The sequence below is a fragment of the Protopterus annectens genome, chromosome 8.part0 (assembly GCF_019279795.1).
Source record: "Protopterus annectens isolate FY-2018-M chromosome 8.part0, PAN1.0, whole genome shotgun sequence".
In the NCBI taxonomy this organism is placed as follows: domain Eukaryota; kingdom Metazoa; phylum Chordata; order Ceratodontiformes; family Protopteridae; genus Protopterus; species Protopterus annectens.
This window is the reverse complement of record NC_056741.1, coordinates 1,606,486,593-1,606,509,618: the sequence shown is the minus strand read 5'-3', so window position 1 is coordinate 1,606,509,618 and position 23,026 is coordinate 1,606,486,593. Positions and strand designations below refer to the sequence as shown.

General features: G+C 37.2%; 1 protein-coding gene across 5 annotated transcripts in view; it reads left to right on the top strand.

The window, feature by feature from the left end:
* Positions 1-23,026, top strand: part of CADM1 (cell adhesion molecule 1) — a 1,905,513-nt gene that overhangs the window by 1,569,879 nt on the left and 312,608 nt on the right. For 3 of the 5 annotated variants that reach the window (XM_044081145.1, XM_044081144.1, XM_044081148.1), the window contains one exon: positions 13,701-13,793. The exons of the other annotated variants lie outside the window; for them this stretch is intronic. In XM_044081145.1, the coding sequence (XP_043937080.1) occupies positions 13,701-13,793 (93 nt within the window). The remainder of the gene's footprint in view (positions 1-13,700; positions 13,794-23,026) is intronic. 5 annotated transcript variants of the gene reach the window in all.

The following is a 23,026-nucleotide window of genomic DNA, read 5'->3' as shown; positions in this document are numbered from 1 at the left end:
GCTATTTTTCTAAGTACCCATACTTTCAGATTTTGCATTTGGGCATTGAACCTTTCTTTCCACACAAATAAGTGCTACTTTATAACATTGTCCTCTGATAAGACCTTTCAAGGCATTGTTACTCTCAGGAGGACCACTTTCATGCAGATTCTAAGCAAAAGAAATTTTAATAAATTCAGACAAGCAGATGAGTAGCATATTGCTTGTCTTAGAAATGAACACAACCTGTTAACAAGACTCTTCTCACATCTGTCACTGTTTTTTGATATCTGTGATACCCGTTAAGGACTATCCATTCACTTTTATATCTTACCTTGTTATACTCTGTATTGCTTTCATTCATTCCTCCTGTTCATCCAGTGCATTTGGGCTACATCCATATCCAGAGCAACCCCATGAACAGCTGCTGCCTTGCACACAGTTTACTAGATAAGTAGGAAACGGATATAAAGTGCCAGGACTATGCTTTTTTTTTATTTGTGTATCAAACTGACCACTCACCACTGTGGACTATTTAGAATTGCTGATCTGTATGCTGCATCTGTGTGATATGTGGGTTTAAACCAGAGTACTGTGATAAAACCTACATGATCATAAGGAGGACATGCAGACCAAGAACTGAAGTGACAAACTGCTTGCTGTGAAGCAACAGTGCAACTTATGGTCACTGTACCACCTTCATTACATTCATCCTAAATGTACGTGTATCCATTTATGTGTTTCAAACTTCCTGCTGCACAGTTTACTCCATTAGCAAATTTGTAATGGCATATTTATTCTTTGTAGTTGTGTACTTGGTTTGTTTTTTTTAAGATGCATCACTTTTATGCCTCTGGTCCCAGGTCATGTCTTAAAGGAATCTAAGGACCTGTTCTCTTATCCAGTTAACAAATGATAAATATGTTGCGCCTTTTGCTAGCATGACAAATGATGGCCTATTCATCACGGACTAGCTAACTTGATGCAGTTAACTAAAGGCCATGATGCCTCAAACCCAGCTACAACTGTGCTAAACATTAGCACCGAAGAAATAAAATATCAAGTGATGGCGGGTTTCATTTGTCTTGGTAGATTTTTTGATCTCTGAAGAGTAATACCATGAAGTGTATTTATGGCCCTAGCCCTTGTTACTATGAATAAACAATCGAATTATAAAAGGAAAAATGTGTAAATTAAGGTAATATAGCTACAATTTTAGTTTTGATTGCTATAGGTTATAAAGAACTGACAACTCCGTGTCTTCCATGATATTTTGTATGCATTATTTTAAGAATTTCATATTTGAGCTGTCATTCTGTTCCATATATTCTTGTATTATTGGGGTTGCTGCTGCCTAGCAGGGTGTCCGCCTTCAGATGAAAAGCTTACCAGAAGTGTCGCCTTCCAGAGATGGTGTTCATTTTAGTGACTGGTAAAACACCACTCTTGAGAATAAAAGAAAGGAGTTTTACTTAAAATAATAGCTTTATCAAAAATAAATACATTTGATACCCTTTAAGAAAAGCAAACTGTCCTATTTTTACACAAAATAATTCACATACACTTTCCATGGTTCCTTTGCCAAAGTTTAAAGTTCTTTAACAGACAGATCCTTTTTCACCGTCCTTTGATCATTTTTATCATTTTGTCCATGTGTGTGTTTTGGTGACATAAGGCAATTCTGTTCTATACTGCAGTGTTTATGACAATTAAATATACTGTCCACTTGTCACATGTCATACCCAGCGATTTAACAATCGTTGGAAAACAAATTTTTTTTATCCAGCAGTTTTTCTTCATGGCCATTGCAAACTTCTTTATAATTTACAATGTCTGTAAAGAAGAACATGCTTGTTAATTAACAAAGTAGATGAGCTTGTCTGGTGAATTTTTCACCCAGCACCCACACCAGAGATATAGTTGTATGTATTTGTTCATTCAACATTCTTTTTGACAGCTAATAATATTGGCTTGATTAAGCAATGGACATTTTAAAAAATGCACATGGCTGCAATGAGACATGATTGCATACATTAAAAAATCAACAAAAGTAAACAAGAAATATCATTGAAGAATGACCATTCCCCAGGAGGGCATTACCATCCAAGAGCTGCCACACAAAAATGAGATGAGCTGTTCATGAGAAACAAATTATGCTATCATGATGCAGAACACAAAAAGCAAATTGGCCTCAATATTTTCCATTGATAAATGTGGAAACATTTTAAAGAAATCACAAATAAGTACCACCATTAGAAATAAAAGCTTTAGTGAAGAGAAACAACAAAACACGTTGTAATGTAACAAAAATGGGTAGGTACAACCAGAAACCTGTAAGGAGCCTTAAACTATTAAATGCAGAAATGCATCCAGACAAAAATAATTCAGCAAATATAATCACATGAATACAAAATACATATACAGCAGTAACCTGAATACAACTCAAAAATATCCAGCATACCCACAAACCTACAAGAAGGTGGGGAGAACACAGCTATTTTTAAAATACAGAGAAAGAAAGCCATAACTAATTCTGCAAGTGCCCCTACAAAACAAAATGTAATATACACAATGCAAGAATGAAAAATTGCATTAAGGCTTGGGGGACAGTACCAAGGACACTTAAGGAAAGATGATGATAGACAGGCAGCTCAAAAAGGGGAATGAATTGTGTAAACAAAAATTGAAAGAAAGCCAGTGAAATAAAAGTAGAGATGACACCACGTGGTATAAGATCCAAATTGAAGAAACTAGAAGCGGACAACAGAAGCCATTTTACCACATAAGACTAACAATGTGGCAAACCCATGTGATGCTACATTTCAACTGACAGACCCAAATGGCTTGGAAAATGCTACAAATAGGTAAAAAAGTCCCGTGCAGTTGAACAAAAGAACCCCCGATTTCACATATAAACATTTATGCTTTACTCTAAATAAGCATGGGGGGGGTTGGGATTTTATCCCTTAAAGACAACAGGAGGGGTTGCTGGAGGTTATGGCCTAGTCTCCATTGTTTCAGAGCATATATTGTCTCTGAATGGAAGAAACCAGATGCATTCTCAAAAGTGGGGCTGTTTTGAAGGCTCTTCCAGAAAAGGAAGTAATTCATAGGTTTATAGGAGGTTACTAGGCTAATGGCCCTAGAACTTTTCCAAGCCTGTTATATTCATATTCCCTAATTGACCATGTTAGATGGTCTATATTACTGAGTCAATGGTCAGCACTGACTGCCCCTGTTCATGAGGGGCATAGGTGCTGCTCCCCAGGATGAATTTATGGTCTCCCAAGCAAATGTCCAAGTTTTGCTTAAATAAGGTCATTGAGGAGCTCAGCTCAGTGATACTATTTAAGCAACACTTGGACACACAGGGCTGTTGGGGTACTATACCCATTATCTAGAAGAAACTAAAGTCCCATGATCCCTCTTGGTACTTAATGTAACTAGTCCTTTGGAGTGAACTTTAATATCAGCCTTGAACTGCTGACTCAGTGCATAAGTTTGTTTTATACTTCATAGTTTTATACTGTCTTTTTCCCCTTCAACGTGTATTTAGCTGTTTCTTTCACTTTTCTAGTTCACTTGGATATAGTTATTGATCGCATATAGTTCTATACATTTATATTTGGTTTTGAATTTAATAATCCATTGTTCTCTCATTGGTACTAATTGTGTTAGCCTGTGGTTGCTGAATGGTTTTGTCAGTGTCTGCGTTAACCACATAATACATGCGTTTGCAGTTTGTTGTATATGATATCTTGTTTGTCACTTGCTTAAAATCAATTTTTTTATTCATTTAGTTATTTTTTTAAATCAACTATATGCAAATACAGCAGTAGCATTTTATCACCTTAAATATTATGCCACAAAGTAGAAAAGAATGAAAATAACAAACAACCAAAATCATTAATATCACCTAGCAAGAAATAAGAAATCCTCAAACTACCAGAATTATCAGCAGAAGCACAAGATGAATCAGAAGAGTACAGGCATTAACTTCAAGAACACCAATCTACACAGAAGGCCAAACCCCCCTCACATCACTAATAGAGGAAGACCTGAAACAGAATATTAAGCAAAGAAGAAAACTCACCAAAAACAAAAGGAGGAACAAAAAAGAGAATATTCAGTACAGAGCTTTACAACTTTTGTTTGCCTAAACATGGCACTAAATGATGGCAAATGTATCATAAACTGACCCAGTATTTAAAACAAACATAGCATATGCCATTTTAACTATGAAAAGGAAACAGACCACTCAGTGTTGTGAGATTTTACAATAAATATTTCCCAAATTTTCTGTCCTAAATGCATAAAATTATTTTGTATCTGAAATGCATCAATCTGATTAAAAAAACTCAGGAGTGCAAGAGGACTTTTATTTTGCCAACTAAGTGAAATTCTGTACTTTGCAGTATGTGTGCTTGGTTTATCCTTCAGAATTTCACATTTTCATAAAAATATCCCACTTTGTGCATCTGAAAAGGTAGCAAACGTGCCACTGACTTCTCTTTCTCAAAGCAGGGTGGTTCTGATGCAACATATCTGGCCATCTTATAAAGAGTTTAAGATGTATAGTAAAGCCAATATCAGAAAAAGGCAGAAAACCAGTAGGTTGGGCTCCACTGTCAAGTTTTACCCCTTTTCCAGAGCTTTTCCTTTTCCAATAATGTCACCTAAACACTTTTTTGTGCCTTTAGCATCTTTGTTTCATTTAATTTTCACTGGTTCCATTCCAGAGATAATGAAGATTCCAACATTTGTTTCTTATCTGTGTCTCGTGTTTCAGGATGGAATACGTCTCAAACTGCATGACATTAGTTAGGTATGGAGTTTTTGTATTTTTTTATTATTGATCAGTGCCCAAAATTGTACATGTGATCAAGTTAGAGGTCACAAAAAAAATGTGAAACTTTCAAGAGAACGAATTTTCTGACTAATCTTTATATGAAGAACAGAGGATGTTATACTACAACACTACAAAAACTCATTTTACCTGTGGATTTAATTTTACTGTTAAATTAAGCACATGCAGGTATTTGTCATTTGCTTTACTAGCTCTTTGAATTTGAAGTAACATTGATATACTAACAGCAAGAGCAAAGTTAACTTTTATACTCTATGAGAATGTTGGAGTTAGGACCTGGAATGTTTACTGTGATAGATGCATTTCTGTACCATTAAGTAAAATTATGGCTTCTGCTTGTAGGCATCTGACAGTGTAGGAAAGGAACAGATGCACTTGACATAGGTTCAGTTCGTAGCACCTGAAACCAAGGTTGCATGCCATCATTTTGCATATGGCCATAAGAGACTGTACTCTAGCTTTACTGTGAAAGTACTGACAATGGATTTGTCCATAAGCAAGATGTACATCAAAACCCAGTTTCCATACCCAGTTTCCATGCCTTACCTGACTCATTGTTTTTATTAGTAGTAAGCTGAAGTCAATGCATAGCACAATGTATTAATTTCTCCAACCTGGAGACTGGGGTTTAAATGAAGTTTCAGTGTTCTGTAATCTTTTATAATAAAGTGGCAGCAGTACAAAAACAAGTGGAATCATTTAAGATAAGAAAGCATTTATACCCAAGTGAACATGCATTGCAGAAATCCCATGAAAAGGTGTTGTATTTGAAGGCAGATTAATACAAAACTTTCCTCTGTCTACAAAATTCAGGATTAGATGCATATACTGATTGCCACTGTAGGCATTAGGGAATACAGCAAGTAGTTTTTATCACCTAAACTTTATTTCAAATGCCAGTAAGGCTTCTACAGTAGAGTGACAAATGTGATCCTCAGGTGGAGGTGCAAACAGTTACCTACTCCTTTTGGAGAGAGAATATGACAAGGATATTTTCTTCCTCTTTTATTCTTTCAGAGATGGAAAAGTTTTAGCAAGCCTCTCTGTAAATGTCATGAACTTGCGATGTGGTTCCTTAGTCTTGCTAATACATCAATTCATTTGTGGAAGTGATTTAGCACATGAAGAGCGCATTTATATTGGGTCATATAGTATTCCAGACAGAAGTTTCTGCAAAGATTGAACAGTGGCTGTTGCGGTCCATACCTTCACTTAGTTTTCATTCATTTACCATTCACAGCTATCGGCATTCTGACATACTACTGCTAGCATTGAAAGAACTGGCATATCTGTGTTGTGGGGCTCAAAGTTAAAATCTTGCTAAGCCTCTCAAAGCAGAACCTGCTGTTATCACTAAAAACTAAGCAAGAGAAAGGAAAAAAAAAAGATTACTTTTATGCAAGCCTAGAGGAGAACATGTGACCCCAGTGATCACCTATCAATTCTAACCGTGTTCAGTAAAAACAAAATCTGTTATGATTTTTTTTTACTTGTATATGGTTTGCACTGACTGCAGTGGTCACTTCTGTAACTATCTCAAAGTGTGAAAATGCATATTTTTCTAATGAATCTCAGGGAATTCCCTTTTCCCAAGAGGCTGCTATGTCAGCAATGATTATATTAATGGACTACAAAGAGCAAAGTCATTTTCATAGGGAGGGTGTGGGGACTCTGTGTTAAAGGCTCAGTCAGGGTTTGAATTCTTTTGCAACCTTGATGTTCTTGATCATGATATGGAACCTTTTTCTTTCTACAAGGTCTTCTAGCCTTTAAGTTAGACATAGGAAGGAGGGGTGAAGGGGAAAGTATTCCTGGAATGGAATGGTGTGAGGAAAGTTGCCTTTCCATACAAGCCTCTTTAAAACAGCAGTCACAATATCTTGAACAAACAATGTATTTTAATTAAGAAAGCAATTAGCAAGAGTGTTAGAAAACAAGACAACGAACCAGACCAAGAGGCAACACTCTGGAAGATGAGGGATTGCACACAAACTGCACAGACAAAGAAGCACAAAGATTTTAATAAATTCAAATGAGCACTTTCATCCCAAAACTACCAAGGGACTTCATCTTTTTTTTTTTTTTTTTTTTTAATATGTTTAAATCCATCACAGATCTTGGAAAAACTCCATGGTGTTAGTCTGCTACCATGTCAGATCCATCACAGATCTTGGAAAACTCCATGGTGTTAGTCTGCTGCCATGTCAGATGACTTCTAACACTAGTATTTCAAGGGAAATTACTTCCTAGTGTTATGGTTAAATGTGATTCTCTGCCTGGTGAATGTACCTAGCCATACCATTTATATTGACCGCAAGCTGTATCCCAGTGTCACGTGCGTGTCTTTTCACCCAATATCATGCCTCCCCTTTCTTACTTGCGCTTGGCAGATTTAGTGCATCTCTAACCCTTCATTACATTTGTCTTCATTTCCATTATTTCTGTGGTATCCTTCCATTCTATCCCCAAGTGGAGTATAGGTGAGAAACAATTGGTTTCTCTGCTCCAGTTGTGGTTTTAGTAATGACCTATACAGGAGTAATGTAACCTCCTTGATCTAAAATGAAGTTTGCTCTCAGTGACTTGCAGGACTGTGTCATAAGCTGTTGGACCACTTTGCACATGAAACGCTCACTTGCTTGTCATTTTCCCATAATGCTTTTCTGCTCCAAGCTATCCAGTTTGTTGCTGCACATTGGGGAATCATTGTGTCCAAACTTAAAGTACTCTCAGTAGTGTTTCCTCTGTTCAGTAAAGGTTCATTCCCAGGTATAATTTTTAAATCTTTGTTCAGGTAATCGTTTCTTAGCCTTTTTCATGTTTTCTATGTGGTATGGATATTTCCTTTGTTCATTTTATGTTGACTCTGTTGTAAGCAGCTGAGCCTGTCCACTGACCAGCTTTAAAGTGCACAAGCCATTGTTCCAAGAGATTGACTGCAGGTGTTTTATTGTACCCAGCAATTTTCAGCTGTGGTATGTCCTTTGTTTAGGTGAGTAGTGTAACTTCTGTGTTTACTTGGTTTGTAAAGGGCAGAAAACCTTGTTTTCATTATCAAGACAAGCTCACATCTTAGAGAGAGTCTCCACCGGATCCCACTTTCCTAACTCTGAATATTCTGACACAGAGTCTGACCATTTAAGGCCTACCAACTCATTGCAGGATAAGGCCATCACCAAAGTAGTAGTAGAAAAAGCATTCACCTGCCACTCTGAAAACCACTCGTGATCAAGGTTCCCATCATAGGCAGCTCCAACTTCACCTGATAAAATGATCTCAACTCAAGCTGCATCAATTCCAATGGCAGCTCTAACTTCTAAGCATCACAAACCTATGGGTACAGAGGTGGTTACTTCACTGGTGGAACGTATACCTCCTTGTCCATAGCCAGATCCATTGCCAAGAGATGATTTGCCTGAGACCTGGCTGCTTTCAGACCTTCTGTTTCTCATAAATCTCATGCAGCTGATTTAGGCCATGTAGGAAATAAGAGATGATATGTTGACTCCACATCCCTGATGAGAGAGGAAAAAATGCATGCAATCAAACCAAAGAATTCTTTGGTTTGACTGCAAGTATCACCATCTGCCTGGCTGTTTTTGTGGTTATAGGAAAAAAAATACTGGAAATTGGAATACCTTGACTTTCCTCTTTGAATTTGTTTGGTCCGCTGTCTGTTGTAGATATTCCCCTGTGTGTCCCGTGTGCCTTGTGCCATTTGTTAACGTACTGGTGCTAAGACTTTTCTGCAGTGTTCGTGTAGCAGTTTTCATCACCATACAATTGATCAAACAAAAATTGTTGCAGCCTTAGTATTTAGCTGATTTTGCAGGTGCTGTTGCAGGCATCTTAACTGTACCAGGTTGCATACACTTATGGCCAGGTCTCAATGTTGGGCTTCCCTGCTCTGTGCTGACATTGATGCCTAATGTTTATTACATGGTGTTGGATGCAGTACTCTGCTTTAACCCCACTTTTCTTCATTGCTAGTGTACAAGGTAAAGATTACAAGTGCTACAAAATAGCAGAAAAGAAACAAGCAGGCTGACCTTCCATCTTAATAATGGACTGTACAGTAGACTGGCAGGAAGGTATGAAGGATAGGGTTAACTCCACCTTTAGCATTCTAAGAAGGGAAACTTTCAGTTTGATCGTTAAGAGCTTACTAGTTTGAAAGGAGCATCCAGAGACCATTTGTAGTGTGGGCAGGTAAATAGCCAATAGCAGCAATTTGGAATGTACCTTTCCAAATACTTTGCCCCCACTAGCAAAAAAAAAAAAAAAAATTTTTGGGAGGAATAAGTAGCCTTAGCTACTCAGACACATGAAAAGCCGTCTTGTTTTCCCCACCCCTATACTGGCTTCTATGGGATGCTCCCTATTTTGCCTTCTGAGCTGTCCTACTAAACCTCTTCCTCCTCAGAAATGCTCCAGTACTTAAAACTGCACGTTTAACTGCAGCATAAACAAGACCTTTTAGAGAGAGGTTACTCAACAAAAGTCAACAAAACTCACTCTTTGACGTTCAGCACCACCTTTGTTAGTCTACTATGCCCTTGTTTTGGTGATGTACTCATGCTGACTAGGTCTCCTCCTTAACCACAATGACTTAAACTCCACTAGCCTGACTGGAAGAATTTACATCCCTCAAGAGACTCCACCATCAACTGGTCTTTTCTATTTGAACTCTCCCTCGAAGAAGTTCTAAAATGTAACAACATCTTCCTTAATGCTCTTAATTCCTTGGCCCTATCAGGAAAATAAGGGTTAAATTCAACTTTGCTGTCTGGATAAGTAGACACTTTCTCCCTCATGCACAGGAGAGACTGTGCCTGGAAAACCTGGCATAAACTCAAAACTCCTTCCAATCTCCATCTCTATAAAGAACTTCTTAATTTAACTAAACAATAAATCAATCTAGACAAAAAAAATTTACCTTAATGCAAAGAAACCGGACTACACTTTAATATGAGCGCTTTTGTCCCCGTAAAACCATTTGACTACTTCAGTCTTCTTCAATCTGAAGAAGTCAGATGGTTTTACGCCGACGAAAGCGCTCATTAAAGTGTAGTCCGTTCCTGTGAGCTGGTCTTCATGCTATATTTATTTTGTACAAAAATAAGTGAGAAGTGTTTTGCTGCCTTTTACGGCTGGTAAGACACTTGGCGAGTGTTATCAAGTAGATGGCTAGATGCATCACATCTGTGATTTTGAAATAAAAGACGGGCAAATTGTTGGAATAAATATCAGGCAAGAAGAGCTGTTTTGAATTCTACCACTGTCCGCTCTTGGTGAAAGATCCAATCTTAGCAGTGTTGGGGTATTTAAGATCTTGCCTCACACTACTGAAGAGCTTAACTGGTTTATCTTTTTCCCCAGTGTTGAGTGTAATCACTTCACTCAATGTACTTGAGAAATTTTTTTGTTTGTTTACTCTGAGAATGATTGTGACAGTCAAGTGTCACCAAGATTAGTAACATACTTGCTCTGATAAATGTGGATCTGTGCATGGGTTTATTTGTTCTGTAGTAATTGTAATGATTTGGCTTTGAGCTTTACATTTGGGGTAGAAAATTTTACTGTTGACTTTTTGGATGTCCGTATATCTAAATTAATTGCTGTTTTGGTAGAACACCATTTTCTACAAATGCTGTTTTAAATGCAGAAAGTTGCCAACCAGTGCATATTGTTAACCCATTCCAAAAGCTCAATTTATGTGAATTAAAATAATGTATTCTCTTGATATAGAGAAGAAAAACATGGCCCATAATTTGAAAGAGAGGTGTATTGATAGGGGCTAAAAGATTAACTTCGGAGAAAATATGGATCACCAATTGAGAAATAACGTCTAGAAATGATTACAGTATAATATGAATGCTCATCAATCTGATGAGCTGGAATTTGTTACTGTAATATGTTACCAGTTTTAATATGATTAGTAGTTTCTCAGACACTGAAGTATACTTAAGGATGATAAATTATTTTTGATATCAAATCACAGATTTAGTTTTCTGCAAGGGTAAAAATCTAAGTCTCAGTTTATGTAACTGTAAATGTCCATCAGTAAAATTTGTTTAGCCCAGGGTTGTGTTGTCGTCCCCCTGTGGACATTGTAATATTTGCCCATGCTTATTTGTAGAGCAATACTTTTTCTAGTAAAATTGCATCTACTTTTTGGTATTAGACGTAAGATTATTTGTGATGGTGTGTATTTAATACAGTGTTTCTGTGAGGTATTCTGTGTTGGCCAGACTTTTCAGCACTTAGGAAATCATGCTAGGGAATGTCTGAGTGATGTAAGATGTAAAAGAAAAAAAAAGTAAACGTTGCATCATGTTTTCCTGATCATCAACTTTAGATGTTTTGGGCACTTTAGTTATGTTTTGGGAGAACTAAGAATGGAATTGAACCTATTTAGATACTAAGGAGATGAGTTGAATTGTTGGATTAGATGCTTTATTTTCCCTGGGACTTAATGATTCCTGCTGGTTATTTGACTGGTTATTTTCACCATGTGATTTTATTGGAGGATTTATTTACATTAGTGTTCACTGTTTTACTTTAGGTTGAAGTCCACTCAGCAAATCTAGTTCATGATTCTCGGATTCACCTAATAAAGGATTACTTTACTGGATTGTTCATTGGACATTTTTGGTGGGGTGAAAGCTTTAGTTTTCTTGTGTCAAACTTTGTCAACAAATTAACATTGTGAGGATTGGACTTAGAGACTGGCTTACAGTGGGGTTTACGGAGTTTTTCCTTTTATTCTTTTTATAATCTCAGAATTGCTTTATTTAGTAGGGCTTTTTGGAGCATGGAGGGGGAGGGTTGTTGGGGGTTCCCTTTCAAAACTGTTTTAATTTTTTTAATTAACTTTTCATACAGTTGAACATTAATTTATGTGATGTTTGTTGTGACCTCAGATTGAGGTTTGTCCAGTGTGGAGTGGGTGGATTTTTTCAAGATATTTTAAGAATTTTCATGTATACTTAAATGGGCATTTATATTCTATATTTATTGACCACTGTTTGCTCTTAATTTTTATTTTGCATTATTTTGCCCCTGTGTCTGCTGACATTTCTCCCCTGAATTTGCATATTATGCTGTCCGGGTGAAGGGTGTCCGTCTAGGCAGACAGACATGAGGGTAGTTTATTCTCTTGCTGACATTCTGGCAAAGAACATTTTCATTTTATGGGCAAACCCTGTCACTAGTGGTGCTCTTCCCGTGCTGGGTATATGAGCATTTGCATCAGCACAGAGGCCAGCTACGCCACTTATCATCTGTAGCTTTGGAGGCCACACTGATGTCCATCCTATAACAACTCCCTGCATCATGAGGGGAGAGTCTGCTGTCCACTTAAGACCATGTCATTAGAGCAGTGATGCTGGCAAGTTAGGATCCACCTTCTCCCTCAGAAATGAGCACACCCATGTTCCATGATTTCACCATCAAACACCCAAGCCATTAGGCAAACTGATATGTAGTTATCCCTTGATTTTCAGTAAGAATTTTCCTTTGAATTGCCCCAACTAATGCAGCTTGCTAGAAGAGATTAATTTTTAATCCTGCAATTTCTCATGTTTTGTGTAAGGAGCTTTAACCCAGTAATTTGTTTTTACATAAACTTACTGTCTGGTCTGCTACAGTAGTTTTAGTCGCCATACAGATAGAAGAGTTTGTTTTCAAAATGGGAGGAATTTTGAAAAAGTTAGTGTTTTGGGCATTGTTTATAGCATATCAACAAGCCATGAGTTTAGTCCTGCACTCATGTTGAATCAATCATTTCTACATGCTGGGTTAAAAAAATCATGCCTGCATTCTTTGGAACAGATCTATTGAATGTGAAGGTCAAATGTTTAATTCTTACAACTTTCATTATAATAATGTTTTCACAGTGATATAGGATGTTCTAAATGTAACAATGCTTTAGAAAACTTGAGTCATTTAAAGCGGTTCAGTTCCCACTGGTTGTATTGTGCTGTATGTCATTCCATGTGCATGGAATTATGAGCCTTATTTTAAAGAGCTGACTTGGCAAACAAAATCTTTAGCTATACTTGGATAGTAAGGTTTTTTTGAATATTTTTGTTTTGGCATACTTAAAATTGATGAGCAAGGTTACTTCAGACATATTTGGAATGCTGTTTGCCAGTATTGTGTTGCTGAAAGAAAGGACATTGTTCTTGATGTACTTGACCATGACATGCTGTAATTCAAAGCTATGTACTTTGCAAAATTCTAAGGAGAAAGGTGGGTATTTGGATTCTTGAGCAAATGTTACTTAAACATATTGGAAGTTAGCACATGTCCTATGTTTTGCTTGCATGCTACCTTCATCAGCAGTTGGCATAGTGCTACCTGCCAGTGTCGCCCTATTCCCAAGGCACTATACCAGTGTCTGAGATGGAAACCCAGATTGCTTTGAGCAAACCTGCCCAAAACAATTTTGCACCTTATGGTCTCATTTTCTGAATTCTGGACTATGTCAAAATAAGAGCAAGAAAAAGGGTTTTGCGTTAGAAATGTATTCTTTGCTAACCTCACTCATAACAATTTGTTGAGGTGAATGTAGTGTGATTTTTAAACACACAAATATGGCATACGATTTTTCCCCTCAAATATTTTAATTAGTATTATAAAAGATTTAGATTTGTTGCCTTTTTTTATGGGAGTTAAACACATTAAAGTGTGTCCATTTTTGAGATGTAGTCATTTCCTTTAATAATTTGCAAGTGATATGTTTGCTGGTAGTTGTCCCTTTCATATATTTTACCTTGGTCTGTTTTCATTTTGCTTGCTTTTTTTGTTTTTATTTTAATTTGCCTTATTTTTGCCTTTTTTCCCCATTCAGATCCCCCTACTACTATCCCTCCTCCCACAACAACCACCACCATCATTCCTACCATCACCACCACCACCACCACCATCATCATCATCAGTCCAGGTATGGTACCTTCATGTCCATTGTTGCGTTTTCATTTATGTGCTGATTTTATGTATTGTCTCTAGAAACACCTTTGTGGATCACCCCTTATAACATGTTGGTAATGTTTCAGCATTTTATGTCTCATGTTTGTATTTTATTTTGACATACTTCTGTGGATCTTACTTGAAGGGTTCTACACAGTAAGTATTGGCTAGTACTTTGTCTTCTGAGGGTTTCCTCTCAGCTTAAAATGTTTGCTGTCTGTAATTCCTCATTTGGTGGCATTACGGACTTATTTTGACATATGACTTCCCAGGGCAAACTGACCACATTAAGCTTAATTGCCATTGTTTGTGTTCCAGTTGCCCTAGTTCCAGGACTTTCATATAAATTAGGCTCTGTAGAAGCTGGTGTAGTTGACTGGTTTGTGAATCAGTTCTTTGGAGAAAACAAATTTGGCAACTTCCTTGCTGGTCTTTCATATAGATTTTATAACTTAGTGATTTGGCCATGACAGCAGCATCAGTGATTTAATTGCAGCAGAAGGAATGGCTCAAATTCTGTTCCTTTAAGAAAGTCCTGAGACATGTTATCCTTGGTATCCTGTTGGGGAAGCTCCCCTGGTGGTCAGGCTTTTGAGGACATAGTAAAAGAACTGCACAAGATAGTGGCCTACTAACTACCATGTAAGAGGTTTAGGTGTTTGGGATGAGCCATTCAGTTGAGCACTGCTGTCAGTGCTACAGGTGTTGAAGATCTCCATTTGCAGTATGCATCTTTTACGTTTGCACTTCATGAATTAGCCTTTTAAGAAGCAACAACCATTTTGCAGATAGAGAAGCTTGGTCAAGTAATTCTGACCCCACAAAGCTTTTCTACCAAGTCCACTGAGGCACATGCTTTTCGTAGGATAGTACAGCACTCCATGTTACTACTAAGGATGGCACATGGGGGGGCAAAATTGCTGTTTTTTTTATGTTTGGCGTAGAATAGAGAACTCTTCACTTAAAAACTTGTAAATATGTTTGGGCTTTGTATGTGTTCTTAGATGCCAGGTGTTGTTGCCTTTAAGATCTCCACAAGTTAAGGACTTCCTCAAAAGCTAGTCTTCCTTGATTTTCTTAGAGTAGGCCTATATTTCTATATATTCAGACGGATTGATTGTAATGTGTTTCCTGCTTTGAAAACAGGGGATTTCTGTTCACAATTCTTCCTCAGGGAAGGGGCCAGAAAGTTTCCTCTTATAGTTAAACTGAGTAACTTCACTGAGCATATTCAGTACATCATGTTCCAGATGCTGACAGTTTTGGGGATTACTTTCTTCTTGAGGGGCCTAAATAAAATCACTAAGTATAGTAGATGCCTGCTGCAATGTAATTTATTTGTGTGCCTTATTGAATTCCCTTTGGTTTGCTTTAGCTCACAACACTTTCATGTCAGGTTGCTGCTTGCTGGTTTACATTCATTGAATTTACCAAGGTTGTTGCCATGATAGCCAAAGCACTGCAGCAGAAGGGGTCTTCTGATGTTACCCCTACTGGTGTTACTCCTACTTGAACATCTGTCTTCTTTTGGACCATCTAGGGGCCCTGATGATAGCCTGTTGCTTAAATATTTCCATATCCCTTGGATGTAGCCTTAAACTGGCAAGAGTTCTCCTTAGTTATAGCTTACTGAATTCCTTATACTGAGGCACATTTGTACAATTATTTTCGGTTAATATTTATTAAAAGAACCAGTGCCACAGGAGATCATGCCAGTAATGGGAAATAGGTGCAGGTGAGGTGTCAGTTCCTCTAGCCTGATCAGCACCATTATTTGGACATCATAAATATCTGGCTGCATTATTGAGCTGCAGCCATTAAAGAGAGATCAAATGCACCATGCGCACAACTTGAATATTTCCTGGTGCTTAAAATTAACCATTGTGCTAGTTTGTCATTCATTCCTGGGTCTTGAATTTTGGTGGCGGTAAGTAAATTTTTTTTTTTAATTGTGCTATAATACTAGTTGTGAATGGTTCTGTAGTTTTACCAATTATGTAATTCTAAAATTAACCAAGAATGAGCCTGTGACTGACATATATTCTTTTAAAAGTTTATCTTTTCAACATGTTCTGTTTAGGCAAGAGTCACAATTCTCAACTGTGAATACTGTTTTGAACTTGGCAAAAAAGTAATTGACAAATATAGTGTGTAGTATAGATGTTATAAACAGAGTAATAAGCCTTTTTGTCACTTCCTTAACAAGACTTCATCAGAGTGAAATACAAGAGCAAAACCATGCATTTATAAAAAGAATATCTACTGAGTAATGGTCACAATCAGTGAATAATAAAAATAAGTTAAATTTGAAAACTACATTGTTAAAATAATGACAGCAATGAAGTTGAAGAATGAAGTGCAAGAGGGAACATAAAAAAGCAAGATTTTTAAAACCAGCTGCAAATGTATAAATACAAATGATTAACATTTCTGCCTTATTTGTAACACAGAAAAAAACGCTATTCAGCTCAGTCCAACGACTAACCAAATGGTCAAAGTAGCAACAGATTCACCAATAAGTGCCTCACAATTTACTCGTCACAGCGAAATGTTAGCAGCTTACTAAAATAAAGTTCCTCACTTCCTGGACTTCGCTTGAACAAAACAGTTTATTCGCAGCCAAACAACACAAGTGAAGTAAATGAAAACAAGTAAAATCCAATCCAAATAATCGAAAAAATGAAGTAGTTGTACTTAATAGAGTTAAGTGCTTTCACCCAACAAACTGGGCTTCCTCAGAACTGCAAATACCATTCAACTGACACTTTAGATAACATTTTTGGCGCCAACACGTTTGATTTTTTGTGCATGTGTTCTCTTAAAGCAACAGCATCATTAAACTTCATTCATTTTTTCTCCATATTATAAATTAATACAAATCCATACCTTCCTCTTAAAATACAGTAACCTAACATATATAATTATAAAAATGTGTATCCATGAAATAATTCTTTTAAAAACTTATTGCTTAATTAGTTTAATAAATACTAAATCAAATAGATGAATATCTTAGCAGAATGTGTGCTTTAACCACATTGCGCCATTTAAAAGCGCAAATACTGTTACTTGATCTCTCTACTACCATGGAGAATAAAATATGAATAATTTAGTTCCTATAAAAACATACAAATATCATACATCAATATATATTCTGTGTTGATACTAATACTTTGTAACTACTAATAATTATAATTATAAATATAATATACCTGATACCAAATAAAAATACTATATTAAAAGTATTATAAATAATATAAATAATCATATACATAATAATCATATAAATAAATATTTTTAAAAATACCTTTCAAAAAATTATTATTAAAACATTATTAAAACTGTCAGGGACATTATCAACATAAATTGCTTTATAATTCCTATAGTATATAAAGACAAATAATATTAAATTAATTATTTTCCAGAATGGGTTTAATAGGAATGTGTTCATTTAATCCAGCTGGTATAGTGGCATCTAAATAAATTTGCCACCATACTTCTTTATAACTTAGTTACCTTTTTGATATCCCCTCCCTTTGGATTAATTTTAATAATATCTAGGATAGCAAATTTGAATTTGTGTAATATAAATTTTCTCAATATGTCTATCGAGTGCATTAGTTCTATCCTTATTACGAATGCTATATATATGATCATAGATTCATAGTTCTGAGGAAGCCCAGTTTGTTGGGTGAAAGCGCTTAACTCTAAGTACAATGACTTCATTTTTTCGATTATTTGGATTGGATTTTACTTGTTTTTGTTCACTTCACTTGTGCTGTTTGGCTGCGAATAAACTGTTTTGTTCAAGCGAAGTCCAGGAAGTGAGGAATTTTTTTTTATTAAGCTGCTAACATTTCGCTGTGACGAGTAAATGGTGAGAGGCACTTATTGGTGAATCCGTTGCTACTTTTGACCATTTGGTTATTTGTAACACAGTTAAAATTCAGGTGATCATTATGACCTGGTAGAACAGAGGCATTAAGATGGTCATTTACCAGTACTGCTTGTAATCAGGCAGTACCTCTTGACTCCCACCCCTAATGTATGATTCTGTGTAATCAACAACAGAGGATGCATTACCTTCCTTTTTTCCTGATTGCTTAGATAAGTTCTTCTGTACAGACTCTTGGCTTTTCCCCTAGTTCTGCTAACATGCATCCAACAACGTGAATTGTTTTGTGAATTGGAGTAAAATACTTGGGAGCTGTACACCTATTTTCTTGGCATTAGAACATTAAAGAGACTGGGGCGGCCATGGTGGTGCAGCGGATAGCGTTGCTGCCTCACAGCAAGAGGTTCTCCAGTTCGATCCTCGGCTGGGGTGCCTTCTGTGTGGAGTCTGCATGTCCTCCCTGTGTTCGCGTGGGTTTCCTCCGGGTGCTCCATTTCCTTCCACATCCCAAAGACATGCTGTAGGTGGATTGGACACACTAAATTGGCCCTAGGTGTGAGTGCGTGCATGTGTGTGCCTTCTGTGGAAGGTTGGGCGTCGGGCTGGCAACTCAACACTGTAAAACTCCACTGCCAATCATGAGCGGACGGTGATCCACTGTGGCGACCCCTAACCGGGAAAAAGCCGAAAGAAGAAGAACATTAAAGAGACTGGCAGTTAGTTATAAAGCTACACTCCTTGCACTTTTTGCTAGACAAGTTCCTCTGATTTCATATAATGGTACTTGTCAGTGCCCTCCAAGCATATTTTTCAAGTTGATAATCTTTTGTTATTAATGAGAAGGTCACTAACTGCCATATTCTAATGGGGCCAACATTAATTAAAAAGGTTTTTAGGGGAGGCCCCTGTATTTATTACAGATAATAACAATATCCATTTGTTAACCAGGTAGGCCCAAAGAGAGCAGGTCCCTTTTCAGTGGTGACCCAGGAGCAACATCTGGTTTAAGTGACTACTCAAAGTCACACAGTAGGCAAATGAAGGCTGATGGAATAAAGCCCTGTACCACAGTCTCAACGCTTGTGCCAACTGACCAGTGTCAGGAAAAGTCTAATATAGTGTGTGTGTGTGTGTGTGTGTATATATATATGTGTATATATATATATATATATATATATATATATATATATATATATATATATATACATATATATATATATGTATATATATATATATATATATATATATGTATATATATATATATATATATATATATATATATATCATCTGGGTCTACTTAAAAGAATCAAAAGACCACTTACTCAAATTCCCGTTCATCAAGACGAAATCAGCAAATCGAATGGTTACATCATTGAAAATGACACCCGGGAAGGGAACTACTTGGCCACCATGGAAGTATTTGCCCTTTTCCCCACTATGGCATGATATCAGTCTGTATATTTAGTTAGGGGGTGTGTGGGTGGTATAGGGCCCCACATCAGGGATGTAGGGGGGAAAGCCCCCCACTTAGGTGTCCCCCCGCCCCCGTTATGTTTTTGTCCTTTTGACCAAGTGGTTCCTTTCCTGGTGAATGTTTTCACTGGTTTACAGTTTCGTGGATATGTGGTTTTGCTGATTTTGTCTCAGTGAACTGGGATTCGAGTAAGTGGGCTTTCAATTCTTTGAAATAGACCCATATTATCGCTATATAAATATCTATGCACACATGTATATGTGCATAAGAAACCACTGGGAAAACTGGTACTTGAGCAACAAAGCTGCTGGCTGAGAATCCTATAAAAAAAAATCAGGAAAAAAGAACAATGCACTGTAGGCAAGCAACTAAGACTTCAGACTAATCTGCAATTATAACTTGTTTGGAAATCAAAACTTCTTTATTGAAAAACAAATAGAGGAGTTCTTCTGTCCTTATTTGAGCTTCATCAGATCCAAGTCCAGTTTCCATGACATGCAGTATTTATCTCCTTAACACAGAGATCATTATTAATTTACTCGAGCTGGGGTCATTATGTCATAGGTAGTTCATCTAAGCTACAATATGACAAGTCTTGTATTTCATATCTGTTCTGCAGATCTACTCCTTTTGGTTGGTTATAGCTTGTGCTGTATTCCTGCCCTATGTGGCTAGTGCCTAATTGATGCACTTGATATAAATCTTATCCCTGGCTATGTATAACTATTAGCACATCATTGTATCTGTCATGTGATAAGTAGATGCTATTTGCCATGTATAGATGGTGCAACAAATACTAAAAAATGTGACAAATGGCCAAATTAAAATCCTCAAATATTATACTGTAGTGATCATAACTGCAGCTAGTCAGGATAATCTGTCTGAACCTGACTGTGAGTACCTACCTTGTATCTTTTCAGTCAGGACCATACCACCCTTTGCATAATGGGATGAATTCAACTTCCTACTGATGTATCAATTATAAGTGTGTTCAGAAAGAAAAAAAAGGGCTCTGTATGTGCTAGCACTAAAATAAACTGCAGCATTCTGACAGTGCAGCAAACAGGGTTAAATAAGGAAAGAGATAACTGACTGACTTCTGTTTCACTTTTTTCCATCTAAATGCTGACAGAACAGGTATATTACAAGTGGTTGTCAGTAACATTTGTTATAAATCGTAGTTACCACAGTAGTAATCCTTATGAAACAGTAAAGTGTAGTTCCAACCCTAGCAATCAGTGAGTGTCCAGTAAGCATGTCTTCTACCAGAGCCTATTGTAAAAAAACCTTTGCAGAGATGTCTAGGGAGAGTGAAAAAAAATATGCAACTGTACAGACTTTCTAGTCCTTAGTAGCATACTGAATTTACTTAAATTGTTAGGTATAAGCAAGATATTAATCCCATCTATAATTGAAACAAGAAGGTAAGTAATTCATAGATTGTTAATACAGTACAAGGAAATGTTGGGTATAATGTAAAGATAATTCCATTGCGTACTAAAACAGTGCAGATGTTACACAAGCTGAGTCTATGAAGGGAGGGATATGACAAATGTTTGAATCTTTGTTGAAAAGAGACTTGAACTAAATGTGTAAAGCATTGCCTCAGGCCACATAAACTGAGGCTGGGGAGGCTTATTACATAAACATAGTCACCCTACCATAATCGTTTTTCTATGCTGTCAGGAAGTAAAATGTACATTTTGGCTTTGAGAAACGTCAGTTTTCTGCTGTTATTGGAACTGATGCAAGTAAGGAAAAAGAAAATAAATTCAGGAGTCTAAAATGCTTTCACCTAACTACCAATAAGTAGGAGAGGCTTCATCAGATTAGTGCAGTGGCATTAAATACATTCAGATTAACTCCGCTAAATAAATGTATACATGACAGACTTATGAAACCAGAAAGAAAAACAAATCCACAGATTTAGCAACATTAAATAACGAGTGTATGTAAGCAAATACTAAAATCTTGTATAACCTAATGCAGGAAAGTTTTAACACTGATGCTTACTAGTAATAATGTTCCTGACAAATGCACTGGAATTTGAAATGAGATAACTCTGTTTTAGAAGGGACTGTTGCTTATCGATTTAAAAGTGCTTCTAAGCCCACAATGTTAACTTAGCTAAGTTTTTCAATCAGTGTGAATATAATGCTAATTAAAAACGCAATACGGGAATATTAAAAAAAAAATACAGCACCTTAGGTTCATGGGTTACTAAGATAATGACCCTAGGGCCTTAAAAGCCTAGCTGTGTAAAAAAAAAAAAAAAAAAGTGTACCCTAATTGACCATAGTTAGATGGTCGTTGTTACCAGAGAAATTCTATGATCAGCACTGATTACCCCTGTCCATGTGAGACATGGATGCCACCCTCGTGGTGAATTTACAGTCACCCATGCAATTGTCAAGGTTACACTAAAATAGGGTCATTGAGGACCTCTGCTTCACGTGAACTGGGAGCTTATTCTGGAGTAGTGCCAATCTCTGGGAGATGTATCTGTCTCTCCAACAGGTTTTGTTAATGTTGCAGTCTAGGTTGAGATCCCTGGAGCGAGTGACTCTTGTCCCATTTGATTTGCGGATGTGCAGCATTTCCATTAGGGCAGAGTCAGAGACTTCTGTGTAGGCCAAGAGATAGGTTGCCTCTCAGCAGCTTGTATGATGCAGAATAAAGTGACAGGGCTTTCAATCTTTTCATGTAAATCACGTTTTGGAGGCCCTGGATTCTCCTGGTTAGAAACCTCTGTGGTCTCTCCAGTTGCTGCAGGTGCCTGGTGAGATACATACAGAAGGGAGCATTTACTTAATTAGTGGTCTGATAAGGGTCAAGTAGAGTGGAGATATAACCTCCTTAGTCTTGGATATGATGCCTTTATTTATGAGATGTGCAATATCGAAGGCTTTCCTTAACACTATTTACACATGGTGATCAAAGTTTAGATTGCTGTCAACCTTCGTACCCAAGTCTCGCACCACTGGGTGTGCACTTAAAGGAGTGCTATCTATATCATAATTACAGGGGCTACTACTTTGCTAAAAGGAATAATGAGGCATTTATTTGTGTTTAATTTTAGTCTGTGACTTTGGCACCAAGCAATTGTTTGAGTCAGCCGCTTCTTTAATATGTTTACATCACTGGGGGACTCGATGATTGCTCCCAGTTTGCAGTGATCTGAAAATTTGGTAAGCCACAGGCCATCTGGCATTGCCTGGACCTCAGAGAAATGGATTCCAAACAGTAGGAGGGCCCAGCTCAGATCCTGGTATGTGGTCTACTGGTGGAGGTGGCCTCCATGTTTGGCAGTGTGTGGTCGGTCAGTGAAACAGCTGGCTACTCATTTAGTAATGTATTGGTTAATCCCCAGCTAGGAGAGTTTGTCAATAATCCTTGTGTGGGGAATTGTCTCAAAAGCCTTGGCTAAATCAAGATAGGTGGTATGTACTGCTTTGTCCTTATCCCAGGCTTTGGTGACTTTCTCAAAGAAGTCCACCAGATTTAATAAGTAAGATCTACCCTTGATGAAAGTCTTGATTTAGCCAAGGCTTTTGACACAATCCCACACTCAAGGATCATTGACAAACTCACCTAGCTGTGGATTAACAAATACATTACCAGATGAGTAGCCACCTTTATCACTGACAAAAAGCAATGTTCCTTCCTGCAGCTGTCCCAGCTCAAACAAGGCTATAGCCACACTTATTTACTTTAAGGGTGCAGGGGGAACCCTTCTTAATGTAGGCTGGCTGGATTTGAGTTTGTGTATGAAAAACAGGCTAGATTCTGCAAGTCTGGATCTAGTCTGTTAACCAAGCAATATTCACTGCAAAACAAGTGC